At 42.0% G+C, this 23,130-nt stretch overlaps 1 protein-coding gene across 5 annotated transcripts in view; it reads right to left on the bottom strand.

The window, feature by feature from the left end:
- The window catches only part of SMAD2 (SMAD family member 2), a 55,106-nt gene that overhangs the window by 13,395 nt on the left and 18,581 nt on the right, over positions 1-23,130 (bottom strand). For 4 of the 5 annotated variants that reach the window (XM_075727236.1, XM_075727238.1, XM_075727239.1 and 1 more), the window contains exons 3-5: positions 2,712-2,801; positions 1,365-1,558; positions 718-852 (exon numbers count right to left, since the gene is read on the bottom strand). In XM_075727236.1, the coding sequence (XP_075583351.1) occupies positions 718-852; positions 1,365-1,558; positions 2,712-2,801 (419 nt within the window). The remainder of the gene's footprint in view (positions 1-717; positions 853-1,364; positions 1,559-2,711; positions 2,802-23,130) is intronic. The other variant, XM_075727237.1, reaches the window with a different exon arrangement.

Below are 23,130 nucleotides of genomic sequence, written 5' to 3'. Positions count from 1 at the left end.
TTGGTTTTACACTCCAGGCAACTTCCTGAAGAGATAGGAAACAGGAAGTTGGGGCAGGAAACAAAGGTCACTGATTTTGTTTCAATAAGGGTACAAGCTTTCGGGTGCACTGTAGCAGATTAGTCTTGGTATTTGTTTTGGGGTGGGGAAGAGGCAAAGAGGGGCAAGAGGAATTCTTAAAGAGTTCAATATTGTTAGGTTGTTCTTTCATACTAAAAAGACAAAACCATATGCACACAACAGTAACAAATACACAAAGCAGACCTTGATCGATTGGGAACTACAGATCAAAACACTTTAAGTCACTGTTTTGCAGCTTGCAGTTTTTTCCACGTACTACATGTGGTGAGACTGAGAAGGAGTTTACTACTCAATCTCCAATAAACAGCATTTGGCAACCCCTATACGTTTGTAAAACAGGCTTAAAGCATAAGGTGAAGGTCTACTTTGTACTCATTAGCATCCTGAATCTTGAATAAGCTACTGAAACCAAAGTAAGCTATTGTGAAACCACAGCAATGTGGTTTCACACAAGATTGTGTTCTGCAAACAACAGTGTTCAGGTATTTCCATTGGAATTAATACACAAAATCCACTAGGTTAATTTATTGGTGCATCTTTCAATTAATTTGATCACTTAGGAGGATGAAATTACCATCTTTGTTCCAGTGGCACAATGTTAAGTGTACTGTTTACAGTGGGAGTTAAGAAAAATACCTGGTATGTAATTGCTCTGTGGTTCAATTCCAGCTGGAAAGTTAGTGTTTTCAGGAATGGAATGGGTATAGTCATCGAGAGGCGGAAGCTCCGTTAGAATCTCAGTGTGCCGTGGCACTAGTACGGGAGGCAAGACTGGAAAAGCAAAATTCAAAGCATTAGTAAGACCCTCAAAATACACACTTCTGCGAGCTAAAAGAGGGGAAAAAAAAAAATCTAAAAAAAATTAAATTTCTTCAGATGTTTTGAAATTTTCTGACTCTCAGTACTGCTAATACTGCAATTGTACTGCTAGCTACTGGAAGAAACATATTCCTGAGGTGCCTCTTGAATAAGACTATGCCACACTAGCAAAGGTAAGTCATCTCTGTTCTCCTTGTCATCCATGACCGTTCTTAGCCAGCTGGAAACTGCTAGCGGTACTGGAAGTGTTTATCAGGTTATTCAATACACTTGTAAAGTAAGGATTTTTCAGTACCTTTACTGTTAAAAACTTTCAGGGGATGGTATTCTCAAAAGCTGTACCTCTAATCATCGTGTACTTCTGGCAAGAGAAAGCATCATCTTTCTCTATTTTTCATTTAAAACATTATGCTGAACAAGTACGCACAGATGCTGCTATAGAAAATGAGAAGCAGTCTTCCTACCTGGTGTCTCCACTCTCTGGTAGTGGTAAGGGTTTACACATACTTCATCCTTTTTAAGATTAAAAGCATATTCACAGTTTTCAATTGCTTTAAGTTCATGGTGACTGTGAAGATCTGGCCAGCGCCACAAACGACAGTAAATAACATGCGGTAATCCTTTACGATGAGATACCTGTAGACGGCCATCGAGAGATCTATATAGGAAAGATGTTGAGAAGCGTTTACAGACTGCGTGCTGTCTCTTAATCGCTCAAGCAACAGTGTACACACATGGGATGGGTAGTTTGTTTATTCTCAGAATTCAGTGGATCGACACTCTTAGTGACATTTATACTCTTGTTAAAAGGCTTCAAATGTGATAAAAACGATGGTATCAAGCAGTGTCTTAACTTATTTTTGAGCTGTTCAAATTATTGCCAGTGAATTTAGAGTTCATTAAAAGCCACTTTACCGCCAACCAAGTATTTAGGGTGATTGCTTCATATACATTTTTTTTAAATGCAGAAGATGGTTGTTTAAAAAAAAAAAAAATCACACACTTAATAGTCCCTTCCTCTGCTAAACCTCAAGGCTTTGCTGTGGCATGGATGCTTTACAGCTTTAAGCATAAGAATTCCCACAGGACTGCAAATAAGCCTATAAGCAGTCAGCTGCCCAAGTGATCCACATGGCAGTATAACTGTAATGCAAAAAGCACGAATGCATATCTTGTAAGGGCTGTACAGTTTATCTTCTTGACTTCATCTGCCTTGCTGCCAGCTGAAAACGTTTTGCTAGTTTTAAGACAGACTGCATATGCTTACACAAATGCAGATGTTTATGATTGTTATGGGATGGGAGACAAACCTCAATACACAAATCAAGTAATGTGACATGAAAAAATAAAGACCCTGTTTAGAATTTGCCCACCATTAACTACCGAAGAATTTACAAACAATTCTTTAGTAGCTCATATCTGAGCCAATTAGCAAGATTTAACTGAAAGCCTGTGGCATACAAAGCAGTTTAAACACTTTGTAAGATTAGGTCCAAAGAATTAAGTATCCCAACTTTGTTAATATAAATAACCAAATCACATTAGAGCTTGCATTTTAACAAGTCTTCCCATTCTTTCAATGGCACTGGCATGAAAAAGGAATATCCCAGAATTAGAGTTTCATTGGTCAAAACATCAGCTGAGAACACTTGAATTTCTACACTGGCAAGCAAATATTTTAAAATGCTGTACCATGAGAGGCCTAGGAAGCATTTTAGTCTATTTTACAGCTAAAGCATCCCATTAAAGACCCTCCAAAGCCAATCCCTCCCACAAGATTTCTATGATGCGAGAGAGGGCAGAATATTCACCTGGTTTGTTCAGAGAAGCTGTAAAGGCCTGTTGTATCCCACTGATCTATCGTGTTTGGTGTACTCAGTCCCCAAATTTCAGAGCAAGTGCTGTGCATAAATTGAAAACAAAAACAAAAAATTGATATGAATATGGAACATGGTTATTCAAAACACCATGATGTCAAACATGGAAAAATGTACAGAATACTTCCTTTCACATAGAAGATAGAGCATCGTTAGACTTGCATTTAAACTGACATCTCATGCTATATTTTCTATATGAAGGAGGCTACCAAAATGGAACACGTGATTCAAGGTAAATGATAATGTTTTTAAAAGGTGAACAAGTTCTCTGGTTTTAAGTAGTCAATACAGTTGTAATGTTCCTTAAAACAGGCAAAACTTCCTCAGCCTAGCTCTTAACAAAATTCAATTTTCAAGGGTAGTTTCTGGATTGGGTTTTTTTGTTTTTGTTTGTTTTTTAAACATAAGCTTCCCTAAGACTTCAAACAAAGGCCATGCGTATCTGAAACTGAACATCACAATCTAACTTTCAGGTACCACCACTTCAGCATTAATCTCATTCTCCATGCACATACTAATTTGCTGCTTTTCCCAAAATGGGGAAATTCAGATGCTGAAGAAAAACACATTGTAGCTGATACTTCTCACTGTTTTCTGTACTCTCCTTGATCAAAACCCTACATATTCCTTCCACTGTATACAAAACACAGAATGTTTAACACAGTTTTACAGTACAGTATTTTAAATCTTAACTATAGAATAACAAAACTTTAATTGCTAAATCGAGCAGGAGGAAAGACAACTGCTTCTTTACCAAACTGGTTCAATGACAAAATCACAACGGTAAAGAAAAAGGAGCCTCCATTGATAGGCACAAACTAAAAGCAGCAGCAGATTTAAGTAAAGCAAGAAAACAGCATGGGTTTCTAAACCGGCAGCACATTTTCAGAATCATAAATCAAGCTCAGCTCTGTCACGGACTTGCTCTGCGACCACTGAAAACTGACAGTTTGTGGTTTACATAAGTAACACACAACTAGACTCCCCACCTCAGAAATGAAGATAATTTGGTTGACGAGCAACTTACAACTCCGCTCCCTAATTACAAAGCCTGAAGTTTGACTGGCTGCTACGTTGGCTTTAACATTAATAGCCTCAGAAAAGTTGCAACAGAAAGAAAAGAGTCCAAGTTCACCAAACTCCTGGTTTTCAATAGAGGCTTTGCTATTTAAATTTAAGCTACTAAGCTTAGCTGATACACTCAGAAGTTTGGATTGAGTGTTCAAGGGAAGAAAAGTGAAGCAGGTAGTTTTGTTTCTCGTCCCTACGTGAGGAAAATTCATTAGTATTATGAAACTGAAGAGCAGACAGCACAGCACTGTACTTAAAACCACTTTCAGGGCTGACAACCACCTCAATTCCACGGTGACTTTAATAAAAAGTAAGTGTGGGCTACTGCCAAAAGGAACGAATGGTTCTCGTCCCCTTCTTGCCTTGCCCCGCACACCTCATTTCTAATGCCATCCCAGGGAGGCTGAAGCGTCTGTGCAATTGAGCAGCAATCCAAATCAGTGAACTGGCTATCTGACCACAGAACATGTGGCTGAAAATTGATGTTTTGAGTTACTTTTCAGCCAGATCAGTTGTTCTATTCACTGTCTAACTGCACAAGCACTACAAAGGAAGAGTGAGAGTGTCACTTTGGATAGCAGCCTGCGTTTATCACAAATGAAACTGTTGAATAAAATATGGCCTTTGACATTTTACTGATTACGGACACAAGTAAAGTCTTGTCCTAGATGACTTTTTGTCTAGTAGAGTGCAGCAGAGCCACACGCGAAGGCCATTCTCTGACGTACCTCCAGCTCTTCAGAAGAGCCAACTGTCCTGAACAAGTTACATCCACCTCGGACACAGGCAGCATCACAGCTCTCCAGAAGCACAGCGGGCAGAAGAGCGATACCGACCATCACTGCATCAGTAGAGCCTGCAACCTCTCTTTTTCATATTCTTAAGACACCTCCAGGATGGTGGTGGGCTGCCAGAAGCTACGTAAGGATTGAAATAGTTCAACACACAGGCAGCCTGTGGGACACCAGGGAGCATCCCCGCGCTGTACTGTGTCCTTAAATATGCACCACTACTGTTGGTAAGACAGATCATCACACACATTAAATGAGAAGAACAATCAGCAGACACAAAGCCTGCTGCATATTAATTGACACAGTCAGCTCTGACAGCTTACTGCCTTTGAGCAATGGATCCTTCACACAAAGCAGTGCTCCAGAGCTGATGCTGTCACACAGATTACACGTTCCCAAAATTGTGGGGTGCATCAATGGCGTAAATGTGACATGCCACGCAGTTGCCACCTAAGACTTTTAAGACGGCACATGCAAAAGTAAAAATTTTATCGCCCTTGACAAAGCACAATGAACAGGAATAGCATTTTATATTGCCAACCTCTTCTCCCTATAAATATGCAAACTATCTAAGCTGACAGCTTATTCCATAACCTACGGAACAACAAAGAGTATCCTGTAGTGACTGTGTGACGGAGCCACGGCTTGCAGTGAAACTCAGGATACTAAGGAGGGAGGGCAGGCCAGGAGGTGTAGAAAAAGTGATCAGTTAGAGCAAAACTGCTCCAATATTCAGCAGCTTACATGATATGCCATCTTCCAGGACGTATGTCTGCATAGAGCTCAGATTAGTATCAGTGTTTTACTGGCTCATCTACACTAGGACCATACTCCAATTCCAGTAATCCATAATCAAACTCTGAGAAGCCTGCAGGAAATCATCCTGTATGACCAATAAAGTCAGCTCAACACAGCTTTTACTGTTCACTGGAAGAAACATCTGAGGAAATAGTGGTCTCCCCACTCTCCAGCTCACGTAAACATCTACTGCCCAAAAGATGCAAGACCATCCCACAGCACGTCACCCAGACAGTAAACTAGGGCTCTTAATATTCACGCACGCACACCAAATCAGAATTAAATTCCTCACAACCATAAAAAGCATACTTCATACACAGCACTTCCATGAAAGGCCACAGTATGTTGATTCATACGCAAGCAATAGCGTGACGGAGGGCAGACACTCCTACTCATCCCAGAAACATAGTGGCTGGAAACAAGGTGACTGCATTCTGAAAGATGTTTAAGCAACCACTAAAACCACCTAAAAAGGGAGACAGGAGGTACAGACTTTTTAGTGGCACAGAATTACTGCCCCAAAATAAACAGGAGGCGTTCTCTCCTAAACCTACCTTTCTGAAGCATCCCAAATCCCTTGTGAAGGGTCCTTCTATGCCTCAGTCCATACGTGATTCTGGAAGAATCAAGGACTAACATCTGCACTCAAAAGTTAAGTCTTGTCTGGAAACATTCCCAGGCCCTGGAACATGATCATGTACGCTAGAAAGCAGCTAGGACATTCGCCAGCACTGGGCCATGCCGATCACTGTTCTCCCACACAATTCCCAGGTTTGCGAGTCGCACGCCACCGGGACCGCTCGCACGGGGCAGTTCAGATGCAGCCACCCTGCCCTGGCAGCTAGGAGTTTAAGAGTATGGAAGGGGCAGTCCTGAGCCAGTTGGTCACGGTGCCCAGGAACGTTCCCAGGCACATTTCATTTATTAGGAGGAAGGCAGCCAAGACATATCACCATTTCACCTTTAGTAAGCAGACTGCCCTCAAACCCAAGTCTAGAAGCACACTTAGGGCTTCGTGTTTTACCAAACAGGCATTTTTGGTTTTGAACTCACTGTATACTGCAGCGCTGGTAAGCCATCACTGTTTCCAAAATATACTTTGGCTTCTGCATCCAAGCTGTACTTAAATCTTTCCTGTGTAGACAGCACTTAAATACACTCCAAAATACAAGCTTAAAGCTAATATACTTCCTCCCACCAGAGCAGACACTTCCATTCCAAGGAGCATTTTCACTGCTGTTCTCAAAACAATTTGTCTGTTGACAGAAACGAGGTCAACTAGACAAAAGCTAGTATTTTTATCTTTTCAACACTAGCTTAGATTAGCAAATCACCATGTTCTGTGGCCTCTAGCACTCCCAGAGCAAGCTTGCTTGAATACTAGACTGCTGCTTTTGCAGACCTCACAAAATAAGCGAGTTTATTATAGGTGACTTCAGGGATATAAAGCATCAAATTGGCTCAGTTTCCGAAGTGTTCTGAAGTTCTAACAAAAGAAAACGATTTCCTAGGGAAAGGAGAAATGCTCAAAGGATACTTGCAAGGAATAACAACTACTCTTTGAGACCCAGGGATTTTTAGGGAAAAGTCAAAGTCTAGCAGACATCTGGTTAAACTGCTGCACACTAAACCTGGGACAACCGAGTCCCGCAATTCCTATCTCGGGAATGACCAGAGGACTGATGTGGTAAAGAAAGGGTCAGACAAGTTATTACTGGGTGGAATCGAAGCTACTTCCGTCGGAGCCTTTCCCTAAGTAGAAAGGGTTGCAAGAGTTGGCGTTTCAACCTGACTTTTCATCTGCTTATAAGGAGCAGCATCTCAGATGATATTGTATAATTCTGGCAAGAAGAATCTTTAATGTGGCTATCAGCATGCAACAGCACACAGTATGCCTTCACTTCTTCCATTTCATCATTTCCTTTAACAGGAAAGTCTGAGTTCCAAAAAACCCTACTCTGGGCAAGAAATTACCTAAACAGCAAAGAGCTGTAGCAATGCTTCACAATTTTGAGACAAAGTGCCAAAACTGCCTGCCTTTATTTAGCAAGGCAGAAAATACTGACACACACAAGAAAAATGTGGACACAGGATAAACCTAAATATCAAAGATAACCAAAAAGTATTTGTATTGCCTAGTCTACGTATCACAGATGATCTTCCCAATCAGCAACAACAGTGCAAAGTATCTTAGTGGAGTAACAGTATCTGTAAGTCTACTGCAAAGCTGGACTATCAAGTCCCTGTTCAAATACAGACGAATTATTGATCTGCCAAAGAACAACAAACATGGACAAACGTGGTTTGTGCCACACTCATGAGTAAGCAGTACAACTGCCTGCTTTAATGTATTATATCCCTACTGGAGGAATCAAAGTCCGTACCAAAATCCGTAACAACCAGGTATGAAGTACACGGGATGAAACAGTCTAAAGTAACACACTACAGTCACATTCAAGAGTCCAAAAATACAGATGGACATCATCTCAACTGGAACACACTGCCCAAAAATAGATTCTTGTATTTGCAATGTGATTAGGCAGCAAAGGATGCTGACCCATCTAGGCGAAAAAACGAACAGGATAAGGCTGAACAGGATAAGATGACCATTGCCAACCAGCACATTAACGTTAGTCTGTGACACCATGACCTCGACTTAGTGAGCATAGAAAGCTATTTGCATCCTGGCTTGCGGTGGCAGTAATTCTGAATCAGAAACTTCAGTAGTTAGAGATGCAGCTACACAGAACAATCCACAGTCCCCTCACTGATGTCCAGATGCCAACTAATCAAGCCACCTCAGGTTGGTACTCAACCTAGCCCGCTTAATTAAGTTCAGTTTCTCAGCACAGTTAAAAGCCAGATGTACAGATTTGTAGATCCAAGCAAGTACGTGCAAGTACTGTCGAAACAGTCATGACCACAGCATCAAACGAGCTGGTGCCTACGCATGGCACTGCACACAGTCCAAGACACCCCTGCACTTTTCCCCAAGTGTATTTGCAAAATAGAAGATACAACCAGGGATAAAGATGGCAGGTCTCATCAATAATACTCAGTTTTATAGAGATGCTGGTTTACTTGAGATTATAGTTGAAAGAACCCGAAGCCAGCAGAGTTTTAAACAGTACCCTACATGTCCCAAAGCTGTCACACACATGCTTAGGCTGTAGCTGTATATTACAGGTTGTTGCTACTATGAATTTATTACCAGTTTTTACTGAGAAACAGAATGAACACCACAACTATCCTACCACTAACGCTATTTACAGTATTGGCAATGCTGCATGCTCTAGGTACTTTTTGTACTAAATGAAGTGTTTGCAACAAGTACGACATCAGATGAAAGCAGGCAGAACCACTTCAAAGATATTTACATACGAAGTACCAGAAACTCTATACAGAAGTTGTTAAATACTGTCACAATCCATACCTAACTACAATTGTCCTTTCTTCTTCAAAGTCTTGCAAAGAAGTAGAACAGCTCTAAAGGAGCTAAAAGGCAGAGAGTTCAGTTGACAGTCTCCTCTTTACCTGAAGTGGTAGCACTAGAAAGACGACAAATAAAACCTGAAATGCAAATTGCACCACGCTAGTCAAAGCCCATATTATACAGAAATCATTACAGAATGGTCTTGGACATTTAATTTGCATATTTGTGAAGTATTACACTGAACCCCTAACATTTTTCCTGAATCTTTCATATCTTTCAGAATCTACAGCCACTAACAACTTTGCAAGTCCATGTTCAAGGAAATCTTCTCCATTTGTCATTCTCCTGCATCTGATAATCACAAGCCTTTCTTCCTCCGAATCTAATTTGTCTGTCCTTATGTTTTCTGAGGCATTCGCAGTGCTGGAGCTGTGACTGAAATGAAAAATAATTTCTGTAAACTGTGATAGTACCCCATTTATCTGTTTTAAAATGGGAGACGAGAACAAAAGTCAGTTTTCAAATTCTAGAATTCTCATGCAAATTCTTCCCCACTGATGCGAGACTGACATTTGTTGTCACTCACATTTTCACTCAAAGACTGAGCAAGAAAAATGCAACAACAACAGAAAAATGATGATGCTTTCACTTGAACTAGAGAAACTACTTTGCACACAAACACTTTTACACCAGCCTAACATTTACAGAACTTATTACCTTGACTGAGATTTTGTCAAGGGGGCAGAAAAGAGGTGCAGAATTTGTTTCAAGAGCTACACCAAACTATCCAAAATGGACTTCCAGCAGTAAGAAATGGTCACTAGATTCATGGAATTCCATTTTCTCACAACAAGTGGGCAAATGCCATTGCTTTAACATTGCTTATTGCTATTTCTGTAGAATTTGCCTGAAAAAACAGGTTATAGCCAAAACATTGAAAATCTATACCTTGCACACTAAGTTTGTTTGTTTTAAATCTTGCTATGTAAGATCTTAGATCCAGCACTTCACACATCAACATACTGAGCAGGAAACCAAGGCGGGAACACTGCTATATTGACTTAGGCTCTGGTTCATCACTGGTGTAGCTGGACTGAAGTTGGACTCCTGTGAAGACACTGTCCATTACTCCACTGATACTAACTTTGCGAAAAGGATTGACTGATGGATGAAAGAACAGAATCCTTCCTCTCATACCAGTTATCTTCTTCCTGGTGCAACTGGGGTTCAAGAACCCGTAAAGCTGGGAGGGAGATACACCAAACCTTTGGAACTAGCTCAGAGAGGCTCTCAAAGGCAACAGTAACAGGAAAAAGTGATTTGAAAGGCTTAGGTGCAACACAGATAAATCAAAGTCAGCAATTAAAAAAGTTCATTGGCTTACACACAGTATTGTATTCAGCACAGATGACAGGTCCTACCAAATCTGCCTGATCATGGTTTCCTTAATTCTGGGTTTCAAATGAAAGCATATGTAGCTGCTTTTACATTCTGAATTGACAGTCCTTTCTATATACGGGCAATTAGCATTTCACCCTACTACAGCCTAAAATGTCTATGTACTAGTCAGTAGCAATCCTAATTATACTGCCTGTCTTTGCAAACAGCACCTCAGCTAGCTGTATAACCCAATTGTCTGAACAAAAGCGTACTGTAAAATGTAGTTTGGCTGACCTAAGTGTCTCAACTACTGAAATGTATGTTGCTTATAGTTTCTTTTCCCCATGCTGGGGGTGGCAGGGAAAAGGTTATCTGCACTGTGCTCAGAAAATATTAAAGAGATCTGCAATAACAATGCAAATGTTACTTTCTTGAGATATCTACCCTACTCCTCTTCAAATCCTACATCATTTTGCCTCCCTGCAGAACTGAACAATCTTTTTACTTGCATCTCCATCATCCCATATTACAGTGACAAAACGCCATCCACTCACTTAAATGTACATAACCAGGCATACACATTCATCAGATGGCACGACTCAAAGCTGCAGCAGTTCATTCCTGCTTGTGAATGATGTGAAGTAACACAGAGGTCCTGATCTCATTTTCTTGCAACAGAAAACGTAAAGATTCAGTAAGTCAGTTTGAAATAATGATTTTTCTTCTAAGCACCTGCTAGAGGCATGAGCTAATATCTTGACCAATGCTGAATAAAAAGCACAAGTATGAATTCCCCTTAAAAACAATTTACACAGATTGCAGTGGCATTCATCCGTAAGAGGAGCTGGACAAGATTCTTCCATGGAAACCATTCTGTGATAGACACTGGGGTAGAAAAGCAGACCCCTAGGAAAGTTCTGTTAAAGGGTAGTACTAGCAACCAGAGTAAATGGATATCTACACGTGGTAAGTACAGGTGGGCAGTTAAGTTTGCTAACACATTCTCCCATTCTTTAAAGGAGAAACAGAGCCTGTTAAGTCTAGGAAAAGGATATTAAGTAATGGCTAAAAAAGCCCTGACTCTAGAAAAAGAAAGCTGGTACAGAACTGAAAGCACAGGTTTCTCTCTCAGTACAAACTCAATGAAACAATAGTAAAACTGGCAGCTGGGGCACTCAGCTCCCACAATTGTGAGTGCTTCCCAAGTGTCTACAACCCCTTCAATTTAGTTTTATTTAAGCAATTGGTCTTATATACATAACAAAAAACATCTTGTTTACCCTCTCCCCCAGAATCCAAAAGCAGGCCTTTTTTCTTCAAGCATATGCAACACAAAGATTACTTGCTCAAAACAGTAACTGTACTTTCTCTCCCTGCCTCCCTCCTCCCCACACACACATTCAGGACATGCTACATCCAAGGAAGACATGTTTATGTACGTGCATATTTAGTGGAATATAAACCAGGAACCATTACACAACTTCTCATAATCAGAACCCTTTTATGAATAAAGTTTACATAGAGTTTTATACAATACATTCAAAATCATTACATCAAATACAAAATACAGCATCTGAACAGAGGAAAATGACTTCAGTAACCTTCCTTATAAATGGATGTATGCTAAAACATTAACACATCAAAATAGCCAGAAAAGCAGGAGGCACAGGATACAATTAACCTCTCTAAACACTGTGGGAAAAGAAAAAAAGTCATCGAACAACTACCATTTACTTCAGCTTATACTTTAAGGATGTCCACAGGGGATGCAAAAGTGGAACGTGAGATACAAATGATACTCTGTTATAGCCTAACATCTGAGCTGCGCATTGCTCATTTCACAGCCAGTAGCTAGTTTCTTCCAGTTTTGCAGAGTGCCAGGCCAGCAAGTCATCTTGATGAACAGTATATGCTTCTGTTGCCTTTTCTAAAGGCACACTTCTTCCTGGTCACATGTTCAACAAACTGCCTACAAAGGCAAAAACACAGATAGAAGGCGGACCTCTTCAAAGCACTTTATCCTCCTCCCTTCTCCCAAATGCTGACGTGCTAGCCCAGTGCTGTCAGACAAAATAAAGCAGCCAACAACAGCGGTGCCTTTATTTTTCTCTCTCCATGTTAGGGGATGCTGGAAGGATAGCACCTCAAAGTTCAAGAGCAATTTTTCCAGGATGCCATGGAAACCAAGCAGAAGTAAAATATTTATTTCGTCTCTTGTTGTCCATATGGTCTGCTCAGATGCATGATCTTATCACGGAGTCTTTTACTCTCTGTTCAAAGTCAGATGGAGAGCAGCCTGCAAACTTGTAAGCTACTAAATGGCAAGGTCAAACAGCACAAAGATGGTGTTCAGGACTGAGAAAGAAAAGGCATGCAGTACAGCTCGGCCTCGCTTAAGAGTCAGCAGGGAGCTGGCCACAAGTCTTACACTAGAGAGACTGAAGACAGGGAGCATGCAAAAGCAGCCTATGGAAATCATGAGCTAACAGCTTTGCTGGGAAACTTGCCCTACAATTCCCCACTCCCAACATAACACCACAGCTTTCAGCAGCTGCAATTCGTATCTCGCAAACTCTGAAGCAGTCTTACTGAAGATAAAGATGAACCACAACACAGATTTACTCCCCCCAGTCATATGTTCAAAAAAAGGCCTCAAAAAAAAGTGACTTCTAAATGCCCTGCATCTAGCAAGGATGACAGATGTACAACAGCATTCACAATGGCAGCTCCGCAGACACTAACCAGGCAAAACCAAGGAAAAAAAAAACCAAACCACCCCAACAATAAAATAAATAAATAAAAAGACTATCATGTGGACCCACAAGCTCTGAGGACATGGATGTTTGTACTTTAAGATGGCATTCTTGAAATAACTTGGAGTTCCTACACTGCTTTCATTTGTTACGCTACTATATCTGATAAAGTTTTCTGATTGCTGTACTATTTTGCAGTTTCTCACAGTATCTTCAGAAATATAAATACAGCACTTCAACTGAGATAACGGTTTGCAAGTTTGAAAGCCCCATAGCCAAAAGTACCATGTTCATTACATGTCTGAGCGAACTCATGTTGAAGGTAAGTTATCTGTATTTCATCTGAGAACATCACACCTGAAAATGTCCTCAGACTTGCTGACAAAGAGTTTTTCAGAGAACACAAGACCACCACCTCCTGAAAGAAATAAAGATCAAAACTCTATTATTGGAGTAGAGGAAGCATAACCAGGAACACATGCTCCAAAAACGTCCATTTAGGAAAAGAATCAGAGCTCCGGATAGCTAGTGAGATGTTGCACTACATCATGTAGCAGGCAGCTACGAAGCAAGTATGTTCAGCAACTCAGTCTAGCTGAGGAATCACCATCTGTCCTCCACTCTCATTATACCATGCCTGTGAAAACAGTTGATCAAGCAATTCCTTTCTAATATTTAAATTACCACTGAAATGCTCCAACTAAAGAGACAGATGACTAGCACGGTCTTCCAGACCGGGAACAATGTCAAGCTGTTAAATACCTTTCTTTTACTTACAAGTTACATAAGGAATGAACAACCTAACAGATTCATCTCAATGTCATTTCACACCACGCGTGTGTGGTTACTTTTTCTTTTTTCTGTTTTCTATTAGTAAGCAATATCATGCAGTGGGTTAAGATGACACCCAATGCAGTTTCACAGATTAGCGTTCTGTATCATCCTTAACAGACCTAAACAGAATCAGAAGTATCAAAGGACAAAGTACCTTTATAGGAAGACATATCCATCACCATACTGGCTGGTCTATCCACAACAAATTGGTTTGTTAACAGCATAGAGCAATCTCACAGATGATCATAATTTCAAAAGACATAAACAGAGCTCGGCATACACATTTCAGGACTAGCACCAGATAGATATTAAAAAATGACCTTTATCTCAAGTTCTCTAACCGCTATTAGTCATAGTAGGTGCAGTGAAAGCTTTTCCCACAAGGTAACACGTACAGCTACCAGGGGCTAAGTCAAATAATTTTTCTCAAGTAGTCCGTCATTCCCCAAGTGGGTGAGCGGCTGATGCTACCGCATGAGTGGGCTGTTTTGCAACTGACGGACAGCTGAAAAAAAAAAGTGACATTCCAACTAACCACCTCAAACTAGTGGGTATTTGGGGTAGTGAGGGGGAGGGATTAGCTCTGCAAGACATTTATCCTGTCCATGTTCCTTGAAAAATATGCCAACTCGGCAAAAAGCTTACTCTTAGAACAAGAGTTACAGGATCTTTTAACACCTCATTTCAAACTGAAGCTGCCTCAGGACAGCTTCCCCTGTGAATTACACACCCACCTCGAGAAACCCAGGAAGACAAGTGAACACAGGATATATAATGAAATTTATATATAAGTGCCCAATGCAGGGAAGCCACTAGACCATGCCAGAATGATCCCTGTTGCAGCCCAAGCCATGTATACCTAGCAGAAAATTGGTGAAATAGAGAATACATTGAACTTGATCCACGTCCAAATGAGAGACTATCTCTAAAGATGAGGGATAGGAAAATTCAAAGAAACATCAAGTATTATATAACTAAGGCACGCAGCGTTTCCTATAAGATATTTCAAATGAAGTTAAGGTTTGAGCCATAGAGGAAGCTTCCCCAAGCAACGTGTCGAGGAAGAGAACTAAATGGTACTTCAGCCCTGTTACATAAATACAAAAATTAAGTCATACAACAATGTTACCATCACTCACAACAATGCCACATTTGATGAGAAAGTAAAGAAAATTCACAACTAGCAAGGAAGCCATAAAAAGGCTTGAAGAGTTTCAGTGTTCAGATACAAGAAAGCAGTATTCTATTTTTAAAATTAACTTAGCGCGTTTGGTGAGATATTATATTGCCTTATGTGCTCAGCAAAGGCAAAATCAAGAAAGCAGCTTAATAGCCAAGGTGGCTAACTACAGGCCTCTGCTCTCGGGCCCAGAACAGAATACAGGACTCCACATTAGATACTATTGACAGAAAATCTGAGCATGCAGGGGACACCCCTACAACAAGAACCAAAATTTATTTCCTGAGCTTTGTTGCCTAGAGCTAGACAGAAAGAAAGCGTTAAGATCACGGACAAGTCCCGAAGTCTTCGGCATCTTGCTCACGATCCACACCCAGAAGACGCATCTGAAGACAACGTCCACGAGCGCTCTTGCCTCACATGCAATTGCTTAACAGTTAAAGCACTTTCCCAGGACATCCAAGAGTTTCTTGTCCACACTCCACCTAGCAGGAGTCAACCCTGACCTACCACCATCTGCCCTCTGCTGAGGTGGCAATTGCCTTGCTCTCTGTCCTACTGCAGCCAAGAAGATCAGAGTTTCATAGGCTTGAGGAACATTAGCGTTCAAGTAAACGGTTATGTGGCTTTTTGCTGCAAGGAGAGCTGCTTAAACCCTTCCTGGAATGTCTGAGGCTATTGGCCAAAATGTTGAAGGCTTCCCACATGATGAACAAAACACGCTGACGCTGGGCTCCAGTAAAAATGTCCTCCTATCACTGAACAGACTATTACAGCATTTTAACGCGGCTGCCACCAACACAGTTTGCAACAGGCACAATCACTTTAGCAGGCCTGTTCTCCTACTACATTCATCTAATTGAGACATAGAGGGGACAGCAAAACACTGATTTTTGGTTATTAACTGTGCTTAGACAAGGCACCAGTCTGCAAGACAGGTACATAGGACACATGCAGAACATTAGACACTCAAAATTTAAATACAAAGGAACTAAAAAGGTATTTTCATTATCAGCTTTATGTAATTCATCAGAATGGACACACTTGAATTCCCCCCCTGATATGGCCCTTAAGTTTATATCCAAGTCTCCCCCACTGTAACAGAAGGGGAGATTTATTACAGGAATCTTCCTGTAATAAAAAGACCTATCAGTAAGCTTTGGTGGTTGGATGCTGCACTGCTGTAAGCTTACACAAACACAGCAAGGTTCAGAAGCAGTTCTTGGAAAATGTAGTTGGAGTACATGAAACAAACATTTGAGTCGTCTACTAAAGAAAAAAAGGTTTTTCAACCAAATACCCAAGAGTCAAACACCATTTCAAACACAACTTTCCATGCCACAAAGCAGAAAGATTCCACATTCTTTGTTCAAAATTTCAAAACTACAGCATGAGTTAAAATTATTTCAAGTATCAACAGAGGAACTTGACTTGAAGCCTCCCACAAAACGAAGAGGAAGTGAAGATCAGTTCTGGGATGTAACTCACCAATTCAACTAAACAGTAACTTTGAAATTCTGCATTTAAGCAAAACTCAGAGTTTGCTTCTTTTGCATCAGGTTTTTCTCTATCCAATATCTAAGAAAAGATAACCCAAGCATCCAAAGAAATGGTCAGTTTACCTACAATTACAGGCAAATGCTCTGAATGAAAGCTTTCAATTCTTGACCTACCAAAACTTGCTTGTACCTTTCAGAATAAAAAGCCACAATTTGGGGGATCTTTTCTGAACAAACGTTGAAGTCAGATTACTATGCAGCACTTGTCCACAGGGATTTCCCCAATCTCATTGTTCTTCTGCCAAATTTGAAGCATATGCAGCGAGAGGTGGAACTTACCCCAGCTCCCAATTGTTCTCTTGTATCCTGCTGGTCTGCTTCAAACAATGCAGCACGACGGAAGCCAGTAACAGTTGTTCATGATGATACTACGGCATTGTATACTGTAAATTTTAGAAGTTTTCCACCGATCAGCACTGCCACCAAGCCACAGTAAGTGAAGAGAAACAAGCAGTAGGCAAGACATGGGAAATTACTTTTATTAAATTAGCAGGTGTAGATTACAAGCAGGATTAAATCAGTAGGGAACCTGTTAACTAGCTATTTGTGATCAAAGCTGCAGCAGTAAGAGAACTGCAGTATGTTGTTTATCCTATAAATTCCTCCTAGTCTAACAGCCTCAGCTACAAAATTGGGAAGTCTTTCCTGTAAAATTGCTCTGGTTGTCATAAAACATTCACATTAGTAAAAACAGCGCTCAGGTGTTTTGTTACAGTACCAAGAAAACTAAATTGGCTGACTTCTACAAAAGAAGAATATAATGAGAGGAATCTTTGCCACACTGAATAGTTGGCCTGATATAAAGACACTAATTACCACCGTAAGCCAGGGAAAAGTTTAGCATTGACTTAGGCTGACTGAAGACCCGATTCCTTTATTGGAGAAAAATAAGCACTATTTATGAGATAATTTGGGGCTCAATATTGACAATAAAGCACAGTCAATATGTTTTTCTTGAGTGACCAACATGTCTTCTTAACGGTACCATGAATCGTCAGATACAGATACTATCCTTCCTAGTTAGAGCTGTGTAGCAGGACCACTGAGCAGGTAAGTTGCTAAAGTAATCCCCAGTAGCTATTTTTCATTTGCTTAAAATTCAGCAGCCCCAGCATCAGTTGTTAACCTGCCAAACAATTAATGGCATATAAAATCAAGCAGGCTTTAACAGTTATTTTTGATTCTGACTCTTCCTGCTTCTTACCATTAAGGCAATCCTAATAAGGAGCAACTGTAACTTGAAACTAAAGAACTTCCACAAATTCCAACAACTTTTCACCCCTAAATTTGCTTTCCATACCACTGATACTCCAATGGGAATAATTCCTTAAACTTACACTCCCTAACCAAGTAATTCAGCTTATACCAAGGAGGTGAGGCGGTGGCATTATCACATGCCTTACAAAAATTCACCTCAATTTAGACTGAGAAATGACAGCAAATTAAAAACTTGTAAGGTTACCTGGGAAAAACCAGCAGAGCCAAGGCCAGAATCCACATCCTCCGAGCCTTTATCCAGTGCTCCAGTTAGCATACAACATAGTTCCCAAAATTCAACAATTTTCCCTCCTGACTCAAGAGGCAAGCTCCTTTGAACTATGCAGCATTTTGCTATCGGCTAAGTATCTTGCACATTTATATTTTTACATGTTGACCTACCTCAAATGACATGTCAATACTTTCTCCTTGGCACACCAACTCTGTAACAAATTATGTGGGTAAGTCACATGGCTTCCTGAATTGCACGAGCTTAAAAACTGGCAGCCCTAAGTTTCTTTGTTTAATACTCTTAACACTTCCGTTCTCAGGATGACATCAATACTATAAGATGCTGTAGCCTGAACTATGTCTACACTAAAGCTTAACCTTAGTTACAGCAATTCAGTCCTCAACATCAGCCACAGCTGTGCAACAAACCAAGCCAGCAGTAATGTTTTAGTATTTTTAATAAAACCTCACTCAACCACACTTGAACACAATCACTACTCTTAATTTCAATCAACACTGCATTACAATGCTAGAAAACTTAAGTCTTCAAATTCATCTTCTAAAGAATGACTTACCTACACTAGAGCAAGGCCCCAACTGTTGTAATATGCAGCTACTGACACACATATATTCTTCTATACACACATATCAGGAATAAGGTCTTGCTCCTAAAGTGGCCATTCAAGTAGGAAGTGTTGGTGGAGGAAAAATATGCTATTAGAAAAAAAAGCATTATCTTATGCTCGTATTAATCCTGCATCGTACCCTATGTATCAAATACACTGATGCTATGAATCAAACAGGAGGAAGCAAGCATAGTTTAACTTGAGGCTTTAATTTTTAAGATAGTTTTGTAGTTCAAGGAAATGTGTAAGAGTAGATTTCAAACAGATGCACGTAGTTTCACCAACACTGTCTTACTGATGGCTCACCTCAAGTTTGGTAATTAAATTTCATAGACTTGAAGTCAAACTTGGCATGAATTTTTATTTGCCATTGTATGTCCATGCAGCATCTAAGGGTATTCTGCAACCTAGAATTTAAGCACGTCATTTTACATACATATATATAATTAGGGCCAGATTCCTTCTGTCTACAAGGACACCATCCTGAACATTTGGAAACTAAGAAGGGCTGGACCTGTTTATCTTTGGGCAGGAAGATGGTCTTGGAAAACCAGGCGCTGGTTTCTGCCACCCCAGCTCCAAGAAAGACCCCAAGGAAGTTAGTGCAATCTCTCACAGCACTCTTGTTCTCTCTCTGCACACTAATCCAGACTGCACAATACAGCACTACAGAACATGGACCAGTTGAAAGTTTCTTTCAATAATTTTACAATGACAGCTTTCAACACAGATTAAAAGACACTGCAAAACATCAGAAAAACACCCCCAAACTCAGCTGCTTTGCACTCGCCACTTTCAGCAACAACAGACTGTTCCTCTTGCAGGATCATCTCTTCACATTTTGTGTTCAGGCTATGCAGGTGGACTCTATTCACCTGGCAAGCATCTGCCTGTCTGTTTGCCAGGCCTGACATTCAGGCTGCACACCACCATTTACTAAGAGGAAGTCAGGAAGCTACACAGCAAGCTGCTGGAGGAGTACCTACACACGGGGAAAACTATGAGATGAAGAGATGTCACACACAACAGGAAGCCACTGCAAAGCACAGCATCATTCTGTCCTTACTGCCCTGCAGAGGCCAGAGCCGGGTGTGACACACGTATGAAGCTCCAAGAACTGCCTTTAGTCTATTACAGAGAACGTAGAGAGAACATTTGAGTCCCACCATAATTATGGGACTGAGAAGAGCAAGGGCAATTTGATCCTACTGCTGCATCTTTCCAGTGAACACATCCAAAGTCTTCACAGCACCAGCTATCACAAGGACGATCAGGGGATTTTTGAAGCTAACCTTGGCCAACACTCCCCAAAATCTCAGCCATCTCTTGCCATACTTCCAGGAAAGATCTCTTTGGCTTTGTTCTAAAGCATTATTTTTATTGAAATTCCAACCAGAGAAAAACAGAGGGGGCTCTGCTTCAAACTCAATAATCCTGTCATGAGGAAAAAGGAGTCAGCTTATCAACAGACAATTTACAAGCACGCTCTTCCTGTAATCTCAGCAATAAAAATGGTGCTTCAGTGTATTCTGATGTACTGTCTTAAATATCTATACTTATTTTAGCAAGCTTAAGATGTTCAACTCTAGTCTTCAAACATTTATAGAATCAATTTACATCTAAGTGAGCGCATCCAGACTGAAATACCCATAAGCTTTCAACCTTACACCGTAAGAATCAGAGACCAAGGCAACAAAGGGAACCTTGTTTACTACAGGCCGCCTGATTGAGGGAAGCCTGTTGACGAAGCCTTCTTACTCCAGCTACAGGAGGCATCGCACTCACAGGCTCTTGTCCTGCTGGGGGACTTCACCCACCCCAACATCTGCTGGAAAAGTAGCACGGCAAGCTGTAGGCAATCCAGGAAACTCCTGGAGAGCACTGAGGATAGCTTCTTAAGCCAGGTAACAGACAGCCCTACCGGAGGGGATGCGATATTGGACTTGTTGGTCACCAACACAAGTGAGCTAATGGGTGAAGTCAAGACTGGAGGCAGCCTGGGCTGCAGTGATCACGCACTGGTGAAGTTTGCAGTCCTGAGGGATATGGGTGAGGCAAAGAGTGAAGTCAGGACCCTGAATTTTAGGAAAGCAAACTTGCAGCTGTTCAAGGAATTAGTCAATAGGACCCCCTGGGAAACTGCCCTCAGGGACAAGGGAGCAGAACAGAGCTGGCAGATCTTTAAGGGCACTTTCCATGGAGTGCAAGAGCTCTTGATCCCCAGGTGTAAGAAATCAGGCAAGGAAGGGAAGAGACCAGCATGGCTGAGTCAAGACCTGCTATCCAACTAAAGGGCAAGAAGGAAATGCACAGGCAGTGGGAGCAGGGACAGGTACCCTGGGAAGGGTGTAGTGATGGGGTCAGGACGGCCAAGGCAGGGATGCAGCTGAACTTGGCAAGGGATGCAAAGAATAACAAGAAGGGCTTCTACGGGTATGTCAGCCAGAGAAGGAAGGCAAAAGAAAGCGTACCTCCCCAATGAGCAAGAGTGGCAAACTGGTAACAACGGACAAGGAGAAGGCTGAGGTACTCAACAACTTCTTTGCCTCAGTCTTCACTGGCAGCCTCTCTTCCCACACCTCTCGAGTGGATGGACCGCAAGACAGGGACTGGGGGAGCGAAGTCCCTTCCACTGTAAGACACCACCTGAGGAACCTGAATAAATGCAAGTCTGTGGGACCTGACAAGATGCATCTCAGAGTCCTGAGGGAACTGGCTGACGCAGTTGCCAAGCCACTCTCCATGATATTTGAAAAGTCACGGCAGTCAGGTGAAGTTCCTGGTGACTGGAAAATGGGAAACATTGCATCCATTTTTAAAAAGGGTAGAAAGGACTGACCTGTCAGCTGCACCTCTGTGCCTGGGAAGAGCATGGAACATATCCTCCTAGAAGCTATGCTAAGGCATATGGAGGACAGGGAAGCGATTCAAGACAGCCAGCATGGCTTCACCAAGGGCAAGTCCTGTCTGACCAACCTAATGGCCTTCTGTGGCGGAGTGACTACATCAGTGGACAAGGGAAGAGCTATGGGTGTTGTCTATCTGGACTTCTGTAAGGCCTTTGATATGGTCCCCCACAACATCCTTCTCCCTAAATTAGGGAGACATAGATTTGATGGGTGGGCTGTTCGGCAGATGAGGAATTGGTTGGATGGTCATATCCAAACGGTAGCGGTCAACGGCTCAATGTCCAGATGGAGATCAGTGGCAAGTGGTGTCCCTTAGAGGTCCGTATTAGGACAAGTACTGTTTAATATCTTCATCAGTGATATAGACATTGGGATCAAGTGCATCCTCCGCAAGTTTGAAGACGACATCAAGCTGAGTGGTATGTGTAGCCTGAGGGACGGGATGCCATCCAGAGGGGCCTGGACAAGCTCAAGGAGTGGGCCCGTGTGAGCCTCAGGAGGCTCAACAGGGCCAAGTGCAAGGTCCTGCACATTGGTCAGGGCAACCCCCAATATCAGTACAGGCTGGGGGATGAAGGGATTGAGAGCAGCCCTGTGAAGAAGGACTTGGGGGCACTGGGGGATGAAAAGCTGGACACGAGCGGGCAATGTGCGCTGGCAGCCCAGAAGGCCAACCATGTCCTGGGCTGCATCAAAAGCAGCGTGGGTAGCAGGTCGAGGGAGGGGGTTCTGCCCCTCTGCTCCGCTCTGCTGAGACCCCGCCTGCAGCCCTGCGCCCAGCTCGGGGGCCCTCAGCACCGCACGGGCATGGAGCTGTCGGAGCGGGGCCGGAGGAGGCCACAGCAATGATGCGAGGGCTGGAGCAGCTCTGCTGTGAGGCCAGGCTGGGAGAGCTGGGGGTGCTCAGCCTGGAGAGGAGAAGGCTGCGGGGAGACCTGATTGCAGCCTTTCAGTACTTAAAGGCTTAGAAGAAAGACGGGGGCAGACATTTTAGCAGGGCCTGTTGTGACAGGACAAGGGCTAATGGTTTTAAACTAAAAGAGGGCAGATTCAGGCTAGATAAGGAAGAAGTTTTTTTATGATGAGGGTGGTGAAGCACTGGCACAGGTTGCCCAGAGAGGTGGGAGATGCCCCACCCCTGGAAACATCCCAGGTCAGGTTGGACAGGGCTCTGAGCAACCTGATCCAGTTGAAGGTGTGCCTGCCCACAGCAGTGGGGCTGGACTAGATGACCTCTACAGGTTCCTTCCAACCCAAACCATTCAGTGATTCTACATGCTTTGAGGACGTTCTTTATACATAGCAATTATCAACTTGTCAGCTATGATTAAGAATCAGTGCCCATCCCCAACTTGAATAGTGAATTATCCCAGCTCTGCTACAAACTAACATACAGTGCCCAGTTGTGTTCCTGGGAAAATAGACTTCACCTCTGTCTGGATAACAATGTTATTTTAGGATCTACTGTGCCAACCCAACTGCCAGCTGTTGTCCTCTTAGCTAACTCGCTCATAGCTTAGCAGCAGACATT

This window comes from Pelecanus crispus, chromosome Z, assembly GCF_030463565.1.
Source record: "Pelecanus crispus isolate bPelCri1 chromosome Z, bPelCri1.pri, whole genome shotgun sequence".
Lineage (NCBI taxonomy): Eukaryota > Metazoa > Chordata > Aves > Pelecaniformes > Pelecanidae > Pelecanus > Pelecanus crispus.
This window is presented reverse-complemented; position numbering and strand designations above follow the sequence as displayed.